Source organism: Nanorana parkeri, unplaced genomic scaffold, assembly GCF_000935625.1.
Source record: "Nanorana parkeri isolate BGI_ZX_2015 unplaced genomic scaffold, ASM93562v1 scaffold964, whole genome shotgun sequence".
Classification (NCBI taxonomy): domain Eukaryota; kingdom Metazoa; phylum Chordata; class Amphibia; order Anura; family Dicroglossidae; genus Nanorana; species Nanorana parkeri.
The window spans coordinates 470,495-481,766 of NW_017307232.1; the positions used below are offsets into that span (position 1 = coordinate 470,495).

The 11,272-nt window shown below is 41.3% G+C and overlaps 1 protein-coding gene across 1 annotated transcript in view; it reads right to left on the reverse strand.

The window, feature by feature from the left end:
* The window catches only part of SV2C (synaptic vesicle glycoprotein 2C), a 146,588-nt gene that overhangs the window by 55,840 nt on the left and 79,476 nt on the right, over nucleotides 1-11,272 (reverse strand). The window contains exon 3 of the mRNA XM_018566623.1: nucleotides 3,376-3,556. Within this exon, the coding sequence (XP_018422125.1) occupies nucleotides 3,376-3,556 (181 nt within the window). The remainder of the gene's footprint in view (nucleotides 1-3,375; nucleotides 3,557-11,272) is intronic.

Sequence of the window (11,272 nt, forward strand, 5' to 3'; positions counted from 1 at the left end):
ATTTATATTTTGTATTGAAATTATATGCAGACCAGTGAGAAACTGACAGTATGACAAGTAGAGTATATATGTTATAATCTATTTGTGAAGCGGGACTGTAGTAAGGTATGGGAATCAGAGCAGCTAGTCTGTCCTGTTGGATGTGTTCAAATACTGCCTGTGAGCGACACAGCTTTGTTGTCAATCTTGTTAAAGAACATCCTGCCTTAAAATCATTTGCTGTCAGTCTGCATTTCAGGGTTGTCCCATTGGACTGAAGAAGGCACCAAAGGCAAACTCCTTCTCAACTTCCTAGGGAGTCTTCATTGCCCACATAACAGAGGGTATCTGGTGATACATATCAGCAGGGCAGCCAATAGGGAAGGTAAAAGCAGCCCTCGCCAAGCCCCGCCCCCCCCCACCCCGTAGCGGGCCTGACCCCATCAGCATACCACGCAACTTTCTCAAATGAGAGAGAGGGACACCTTCCAGCACAATGGGGGGGAATTCATAAAAACTGGAGCAGACAGAGTCTCGAGCTTCTCTCTTTAATTTTCTGTTTCCATATTAATTTTTTTATTTTATTAACATTTTAATAAAAGAACATCCCACTTGTATACAGTGTCGGTTTTACACAGCACACTTTGTAGACAAACAGAAAAGTAAACCAAAAATGGTATCCATGTAGACATTGTACTTTTTAAACCAGGGTTTAGTCTGAAGTCTTATCCAGGGTTCACATTTACACAGAAACTTTTTGAGTTTGTCTATGAAAAAACTTGTAAGGCACTCATATGTCATAATAACATCCTTTGCTTGACTGCTTAAAAATGAATGAATTGCTTTCTCCAGAGCCTGGCAACTGTCAGTGAGCCACCAGTATGTTGAGTTTTGATTGGTCCATCAACGTTGATATGTAGAAGAGCTATCAAAGGAGATCTAGGGATGTCTTTATTGAACAAAGTCCTCAATAGCTTAAAAAGTTTGGATACAAATGGACACATCCACCAGGTATGCAACATGTGACCCATGGATTGACAGCCCCTAAAGCATTTATCAGAGTACTCTCTTTCATTTTTTAAGCTTAAAGTGACATTAAACCCTCAGATTTTTTAACATAAACCAAATCCCGCTGAGGGGAGGGCTTCCGAAACAAAACAACGGACAGCATAGAAATGAATAGCTAGGCTGCTATTCGCAATTTCAGTATGCAATAGCCAATAGCAAGTTGGCTATTGCACCCGCCCACTGCTGCTGTCATCAGCAGAGGAGGACCTGATGGAGAACTATTCATTCCTATGCTGTATTTTTTTATTATGCCTGGGAGAGTTGAGATGTCTGCTACACACCCACAATTCCCAACAAGAGGTAGAGGGCCTGACTAATCCTAGAAGCCTTACAAGTGCAGGAGAGGAGCCTGTACAACTGTGCAAGGCTGATGGCAAGCCTGGAGTTCAGCTGTAATTAACATGAACAATGATTTGCTTCCACGTATCCTGAGGATGGATAAGGGGCAGTTTAATACAATAACAAATTACAGCAGAGAACAACAGTGCTTACAGTTATGAACAGATAACAGCACTTCTGCAATTAAACCACATATGCCTTAAACCTTGGACATTAATGTATAACAGCATTATTTTTGAAGGAAATACGAGAAACATCAATGTACTTAATTTAAGCATTTAATAAAGCGTATGGGATATTTTGGGTTTCAATTATGTCATAATAATTCATTGCCAATAAATATTAAAGTTCTATAAATGCAACAGAAAAAGATGCAGTAGAAACATTGTAACCATTTTCAGATGTATTGCGATTTTTGCCATTTGAACTGAGCCATTAAAGCGAATAGCAATCAATTACTCCATTTAATTAAAACCACAAATTATCAATATGCTTCCTAACAAAGCCCATTATCATTACATTTATTAGAGTGAATAGGCTCCTTACTATGAAAGTTCATTGATCTGACTTGCCAGTAATTTATATTTGTGCAACTCCTGGAAGAGATGTAACATTTCATTAAACTTATCTTTGAAGAATCTGTGAGCATTTTGTATTCTATCATGCCCCTTTAGCACTTGCTGGTTAATTTCTGTATTCATACATATTTAGACCCCATGGCAGTCTGCTTGTAGGAATGTTCCTCTTTCCTCTACTCCTTTGTGTGTGGCTAATTGTAGAATTTCAGAAGTCATGTTTCATTTTCAAACATGGACTTCAGAAATACTAAGTGACATGCATACATTTGTACTAAATCAGGAGGTTCCTGCATCGTGACTTGGGTGCTGGTATCTTTTAGCACAAAAAGGGTTGGCCTTTGATGTACAGAATCCTGGTGCAGATGTTGTGAGCAACAGGAGTGTTTGGGTCAGTGCAGGCTTACAGCAAGGGTTAATTTGAAAGGGGCCTTAGAGTAGGCATTACTCTGTATCAAAAACTACCAGCACCAATCACCTGGCACTTAATATGTATTGGTTGAAACTACTGAACAATATACAGTATTTAATATACTGTATATTGCATGTGTTCCAGTGGGTAGGAAGCAGACAGAACAAAAAGGCACACTACATCAATATATGGAAAAGAGTCCCCAAGCTGCACTCCAGCTCATCCATCAATCCAAAGATAACAAAAAAAAACCCTCACCTGTCCATATTGTATATTACACACATACAAAATATGTAAGGGGGACAGACTCAAATGGTATTTGCAGTGGTAAAGCATGCATGAGAAAGGGGCACTCGGGAAAATCCAAGCAGGTTTGCCCTGCACTTTATTCAGCAAGGTAGCAAACGAATACAGTTTCAGTTCATGAGGGCTTTGTACAGCAAGACCTGTGCATGCCAAAAGCAAAACATCTGCTTGTCCAAGCCTTTTACTAAACTTAAGTTACTACCTAACAGAGTGCACCTAATGTATTCACCAAAACAAAGAGGTAGCACTTGCATCTTTCTAGTGTTCTGTCAGCGGTCAGCCTTTTCACACAGCAGCAGGCTCCTACAGCGGAGAAAGCATCTCACATATTTAAAGGTCTGAGGACAGCTGAGACTAACTATGAGTTCTGACTAACTGGTAAGACATGGACCTAGGAATGGACGCTTTATTCCACCCAAAGCTCTACAAAGCCTCTGGGCTCCAGGGCCCAGAACATAACTTACTAAGATTCTAAGAAAATAAAAAGTTTATTTTTTCCAAATCAAACATAAATTCTGGGGCCTCTCACCGTGAGCAACCTAAGGGGCATGTCCACACTGTCCGCAATTCTGCCAGCCAGTGCCATAAACTATCCCTTGATACAATTTTACAACATACTAGTTAACTGACTTGTTTAGTTCTGTGACTTTTCACTGAATAAATATACTGAATATAACAGGAAAAATGTCAGCTTACCCAAATCCAGAAAGTAACCGGCAGACTAGAAATAATCCATAGCCTTGGACAAAGGAGGACAGGAAGGCGAAGAATCCATTGACAGACATGCATATTAGTAGAGACTGTTTCCTCCCAACTTTGTCCGCTAGGCCTCCCCAGAAGAACGCTCCTATCATCATGCCCAGATAGACTATACTGCCTAAGGGAATAAGACACAATAATTATTACAAAGTACATCTGAAAATAAAAAAAGCAGAATTCATATTTCTACATTTTGCAGTTATGATCATTGTCAAATTATTGTAAAAAGGGTTGAGGGACCTCTGTGTCCCTACCACAAGGTTTTAAAAGCGTTCTTATTTTACAAGAAAGAAAAAAAAAGTATTTTTACAAGTGAAGCAAAAGAACTCAAGGTTAATATTACATTGTGTGAAAGAATGGGTCAGTAGTGGATCTGACACGATACTCCTGGTCCAATAAAATAAAGATGTGAATGTCCCACCCAACACTTCATCCCACAGGTTCTACTGCTGTTTCCCGTCAATTCTGTTCAGTTTCAAATGCCGATATATGCAATGACATACCTCCTTAGTCCTAGTCTGTGAGGGAAAACTTGGCCACTTGTTACTTAGCAGAATCCACAGGCAGCATAACACTTCAATAATAAAGAGAAGTTGAATCCAATATAGCTTTACTTTAGATAATTGCAATGCATATTATGCTTTTCCAGTCTTTTGAAATGTAAGAAAATCATGACTGTCCTAAGCCTTATCTGTGTGGTGGAAAGTAAAGCTGGACTGAGCAGCATGAAGGAAAAGGGAGTATCTACCGTGGAACTGTCCTAACTAGCACCAAACAGAAGGGGGAACATAAAAACGACACACAAATTAAACAGGATGCTGGAGCACCATATTCCACAGAGGCCTATAGAACATATTCTGACACACAGTCCAGAGCACAGACCGCACAGCCTAAAGAAGGATGTAATGAACACTGTAGACTTTATTTGGCAAATCATACGATCAGTATGATTAGAGGCTAATTTCGATCTGGATGAGATAAAATCTTTGTCAGGTTTTTGATATGCAGTTAGCCAAAAGGAAACAGACAGCAATAATAAGCTGATGGGGGTTGAGCCTTCCCCAATAAATAAATAATACATTTTTAAGTGCTTAATACACAACAATATATAAGGACATTAGCTGGCTTCCTCACTGGAACTAGCTACTACCACAGAGTAGCTAGTTCCAATGACGTGCGGTACCTCATATTCCGGGTGAGGCATTCCCCCGCCCCCCGTTGGACGAAACCCCACCCCTACCTGTCAAAGCCAGATGCAGCACTGCCTGTAATTAACAGGCAGTGCTTCATCCATGACAGGTTACACTGATTCCCTGCTCTGTAACCTGTTAGATGCCGATCTGAATGGAGAAAAAGCTGTCAGATCCAGACTTGAAGCTGACAGCTTTTTCCTCCATAATTCTAGGTGAGGCTCTGCCTCCCCTGACCGCACGTCCCTGGCTAGTTCTCAGGAGATGGGCAGAAGTTGTGTACTTCCTAGTCCTTATTGAAAGAAAACTGTACTGAGAGAAATATCTGGCTCTCTTTGGCTTCTAATATATCTAAAGCCAAAACGTATTTATTTTTTTTGGCTAGAGGGGAGGGTTAAAACTGCTGTCAATTTTTTGTCTACCATCTGCCTTAATTGGTAGATTTACCTTCACTTCCTGACCTGTAGACTTCTACTGTGTCTTAGTTGCCAAGGGAGAAAGTGTCCCCATTGGAAGGTTTTTCCCTTTTTTCCTTGTTCTGGAGGCAACTAAAAATGTTGGATTTACCTTCACTTTCTTTCCCCAGTTACAGTGGTGATAAGGACCATTAGTAAGCCACCCAAACAGGGATACAGACAGTGAAAAAATGATGGTTCTAACTAGGGATGCACTCGAGTACGAGCACCGATATTTTGTTTCGGTACTCGCCTTTACCGCATACTGATACCGGGGCCGTGTGCCCCGATTATCAGGAAGCCAGGCAGAGGATCAGAATCCGCTGCCTGGCTTCCTGATTGCCTGTAAAGCCGGTGTTCTAGCGAAAGAACACCGGCTTTACTTGCTAAAGCTGTCTGGCTTCCTGACCAATCAGGAAGCTGGGCGGCGGGTCATAAGGTGTTGTCTGGCTTCCTGATTGGCCAGGAAGCCAGGCTGCCTAGCAACAAGTGAAGCCAGCTTCCTAGCCAATCAGGAAGCAGGGCGGCATGTCATGACCCGTCTCCCAGCTTCCAGACCTGCAGTGTCGAGGGAGCATGCAGCCGGCTTCCAAAGCCAATCAGGAAGTCAGGAGGCAGATCATAACCCACCGCCCAGCTTCCTGATTGGAAAGGAAGTTGGCTCCATGCTCCTTCGGCACTGCTGGTCAGAGGGACATCTCCGGTATCGGGATAGGCATCGGGAGCATTCAGACGAGTACTCGCCCAAATACTCAGTATCGGCACCGATACTAGTATCTGTGCATCCCTAGCTCTAAGTTACATTTTATGTAGTGATTTTATAAGTGTTATTCTTTAAATAAAATGCAAGAAAATAGTAAAAGACATGCAACAAGATATAATAATAGGATTGTCTTTTGTTTTACTATACTAACTGATGGTCTGATTCTCTGTACTGTGAATGCTTTCACTCTATTGCTGTCATGATTGTTCTACGAATACATGTGCTATCAACATTTCCAATCTTACTTTGTTATGGGCGGCTGCCCTTTCGTGATGTACTGAATTTCTGTAGTTCACTAATAAAGAATTAAAAAAAAAAAAAGAATTGTCTTTCCACCATGCAAAATATGTTTTACACAAATAATATTAGGGATCTAGAAGTTTTTCTTGAAAGTAAAGTGAAGCCAATTTTGTACAGTGACTGGTTCATGGTTTGTTCATACGTGTTCTCCTTATCAGAGCAAGCAGCTGCTCCCAGTAAAGTCCCCTTATGACAGTACAATCTATTACTTTGGAGGACATCGTTTGCCATTTCTATGTTGCTAAATGCACAGCCAGCAGATTATGTAAGAAAACATTTACCTTTGTTAATACAGTATCCGCTACTTGCTATCAAACCTCTTTGATAAGCATAAAAATAGTATAAAAATACAGACGGTGGTACAGGTTTGTTTATCCTTATCAGTTGTCAAACAGAGACACATGATGTTTGCATAGGTAATACACAAGTGACACGAATACAGGCGAGTAGAGAACTAGATAGTAGGGTTGTTTTTCATTATATTAATTTACATGTGAATGAAAGTGATAATGTACCTGCATATACTGAATACAGCACCCCCTAACAGAATAGAGACACTGAAGGAGCTATAAAAGGGTTTTATTTTTGGCTTTGCATTGTTCAGTTCTGTACCAATTTGAGATGATGAGCACATCTGACAATACTTACGGTATTACTAACGGTCATATGAGCTCATTATTGTCCCTAACGGTATAAAGTGACCGACTGCCAAAGTTGGAGGATTTTTGTGGAACACTACAGATTTACTGAAAGTCTATCTAAAGCCCACACATTTGGGTCAATTAGTTTTATTTAGTTACATTTTTATTTCCTTTTTTATTTTTAAATAATGTCCTTTTTTTTATAGAGTAGCGTTTCTAATTAGAAAGTATTTTTTTTTATTTATTATATTAAGGACTACAAATTTGTAGCTTTTTCAAACACTGTTTTTTTCTAGTCTCGTAAAATATAAAAATATAAAACATTGCATAATAATATTTACTGATTGCAGTTAATAGGCATGTTTGAGGCTACCCTGCACCACTTTCTCTCTCTGTCTTACTATTATGCTGTGAATAGCCCAACTATATCATGTTATGAATAATGTTGAATTATGCCGAGATCAAACTATACATACTGTATATGGCTGAGCAAGTCAGAAGTCACCTCCTCCTACCCAGCAGACTAAAGTTGCCCATACACTGCACGATTCTCGTACTAGAATTGTGGGAAATCCCGCGATCGTACGAGAATCGTGCAGTGTATGATTTGTATGTATGATCGTACGATTTTCAGCTGGTTTTTAACATGATCGAGAGATCACTGCCGAACGGGCCAGTGTGCGCACGCGCACACTGCCCGTTCTGCATTGCAGTCATCGGAAGCCCGCCCCTCAGCGGGGCGGGTTTGCGATGATTGCAGGTACGATCTGCCTGTCCAAGTCTTGCGAGGGTTGTAGAGTGTATGGGCACCTTAAGATTTGTCTAGGTTTTCAATTAGATCACAGTGAATGAGTAAGCAGGCAGTGCTAGGCTTTCCTTTTAGAAACACAAGCATGCCCTGCAAAGTGCCAAACACGTCTGGAGCAGCTGTGCATGCCAAACAAACAATCAGCTTCCATCTTTCATTTTCAAAGCTTAACTGAGCAAATTGAACAGAATATTGGTAGATTTCCTCTCATTGTGTTTATTTTTGTAGGGATCTAGAATTTTTCCAAATTCTCCTCCTACGCTTTTGTGATCTGTTAGGGTAGATTAGTCAGGTTAGCTGTGCTGGCTAGTAGTGTTCTCTAAATGTGCCGTGATTATTCAGTCACCTGCTGTGTTGGGTGTCCACCAGCAGGGTGTGCTGGAGATAACATTCCACATGAAGGATGTGTAACGCCTGGCCAATCAGTAGGTCCGGAGAGCATGCTGTGCATGCTGGGAGAGCTATTAAATATCTGAGGCACTTCCTGGCACAGTGTCTTTCCCTCCAGGGTGTTCCCCTGTGAGGATGCCACAGTGATTCACTAAATTAGGCCGCAGGGCCTAGGGATATGGAAGCTGGGAGGGTCTCCCAGTCTGGGAGGTATCCTTAAGATGCTGACTGCAATTGAGTGCAATCCTAGCCTAGAGGAAGCAAGCTGCAGGTGTCCCCCACAGAGATAGTGAGTGACAGACTGAGCTTCGGAAGCAAACACTAGAACCTTCCACTGCTGTCCTGCCTTGGTGTACTTGATGTAATGACTGAGCATACACTAGAACCTCAGTTGCAAGGAGCCACATTTACATGGTATGTGTCCAGTCAGTATAGCTGCATAGAAGAAGGAACCAGAAAGATATACATCTACATAGAAGACCAGAGGAATATATTTTGTCATACCAAAAAGGGTATCCTGTGCTCCCTCATCCATCTATCTTTATTCTCCATGCACAAGCAGAATAAAACAACCTAAAATATATTCCAAGTGACTGAAGCTCATTACTCTTATCCACTACTGACCAGAGTTGTAAGTACAGAAGAATATGCCCAGGGACCTGGTCATTCTCAACTGGGGGTCCCACTTGTACACTACAAGGCCCAGCTTCCATTCCCATACTCCCACCTAGCGGAGGCTCATGGTTGTCAAGTTACCCACAGGTTGGCAGCGGTAGCTGATCGGAGACGGTCCCCCCCTCTCCCCGAAACAGGGCTACATTTTAAAAGTATTTGATAAAATGTAATTATACACTGAGTAAGGAAATCCAAGAGACCACTTTAGTTTGTTCAATTCCTCTCAGTTTCAGGCATTTAAAAGACTTCGACACATGTTCCAGACAGGTATGATATTTGTATATACACTGAGTGACCAGATTATTATGACCACCTGACGTTTGTAGGCAATTTAGCTATAATTTCACGCTGAAGTTGCTAAAGGGCCAGACCATTATAAATAGGGAAGCAGGTTGTTTACCACGACAGTAGAAGTGATTTTCTTCTGAAGATATGGGTAAACAATGCGATTTAACAGCCTTTGAATGTGGGATGATTGTTGGCGCTCGAATCCATGGAGCGAGTATCAGCAAAACAGCAGAATTCATAAAATGTTCAAGAGCAGCTGTTGTTAAAGTGTTTAAAGACTGGACTGTCAGCCGAAAATCGGAGTCTGAACGTGCGAATTGTGGCCGTCAGCGACTAGTCAATGTTAGGGCAGATCGGAGAATGGCAAGACTGGTACAAGACAACAGAAGGGCAACAGTGCATCAAATTACTGCAGATCTTAATCAGGAATCCTCTCAAAGGATCTCTGAACGCACAGTTCGCCGCACACTGCATCGTATGGGATATGGAAGCCGAAGGCCTGTTCGAACACCTTTGCTGTCTGCAGTTAACAAGATAAAACATCTCCAATTCGCACAGGAACACAAGGATTGGACAGTCAAGCATTGGAAAAAAGTCATGTGGTCCAATGAATCATGTTTGCAGTTGCATCATGCAGATGGCAGAGTGAAAATTTGGCGGGAACAGCATGAAAGCATGCACCCCACATGCATGAGTACAACCCTTCAAGCTGTTGGGGGCAGTGTTATGGTTTGGGGCATGTTTTCCTGGCATGATTTGGGCCACTAAATAGCACAACATACGAAAGTATCGTTGCTGATCAAGTTCATCCTATCATGTTGATGGTGTTTCCCAATGGAGATGGCTTCTTCCAACAAGACACTGTGATGTGGTTTCAAGAACATGAGGGAGCCATCAAATCTCACAGAACTGGACAGTGCTATTCATCAGGCATGGTGTCAGATTCCTCGCATCACCTTTCAACATCTCGTGGAGTCAATGCCAAGAAGAATCGCCGCAGTATTGAAGGCAAAAGGTGGCCCAACGAAGTAATGATGGGGTGGTCATAATAATCTGGCCACTCAGTGTATAAAAGATACACTTATAAACTTAAAAACAAAAAATATCAAACTGACCAAAAATCATAATCGTTCCCCTTTAGAAAGGTTGTTTTACTTCTAAAGACACATATTGCGGCTGTGTTTATATATTTGCCCAGCTCAGCTTTTTATTTCCAATTGTTTCAGGCGAAATCAATAGCGTGCCTAAAGTGGTATAATGGTCTAGGTATTTTGCATATCTTTGGAGCTCAGAAAATGTAGCTTAAATGCAAAATTCATCAAATTGACATTGCTTGTTTGTTTTAAGTCTCCTTTATTGCTTATGAGATACTCACAACCTCTAAATTTCCAGACTCAACAAAGAAGATAAAACTGATCTATTTAATCCCTTTTAAGCCAGTTAATACCAGAAAACATTGGGATTCTCAGACTGACGTGGTTCAAATATCCTAGGTATTCTGCCTAAGAGCCCCTAATTATGAAATGACCTAACTATGAACTGACATGCTGCTCAGTCACCTGCTACCGCAAGGTAGAAAGAGAGAAGGATTAATTAGGGAGTAGAGGGTAAACAGGTGCAGACCAGGTTGTAAGTCTTTCTCCTTTAATCATTGGGGCCCTTCTGCATCAGCCCAAAACCTTAACACCATAACTAGACATTACAAGAAAATGCATTGTCTGCTTATGTTGAAGATCCCGTGATTAAAAAACGCACAGTGAAACTAATAATGGAATTAAAAGAAAAATGTTAAAAATAATCACCTTGCACCCTGTCCCAAAGCCAAGAGAATGCACTCATGAACAGTGCTGCAGCATCTTCTCCTGATGTTTGGGATTCTTAGCTTTCCCGAATCTCAATTAAGTCCCATGTGTGACTGCAATGGAATGGAGTTGGTATGCCTAGCGAGGTAAGTTTGAATCTATTGATGATAATATTCTAAACTTAATCCCTATATGGGGTGTAAATTTACCTTGTACAATATATAAACATGGTTTCAATGCAGGAGGGCTTTGTCCAGCAAGTCCGTAGCACAAACAAAACATCTGTTTGTCCGAGCCACTTACTAAACTCAGGTCAGTTTCTGACTAACAGGATGCCTCCTAATGAGTTCCCCAAAACAAACAGGCAGCCCTTGCACCTTTCTAGTGTTATGTCAGCAATCAGCCTTTTCACACTGCAGCAGGCTCTCACAGTAAATCGACAGAGAGAGAGAGAGTACTGAGCTTTAGACAGTCAGCATATATAACGGCCTGTGAACAACTTGGACTAACAATGAGCTTGGG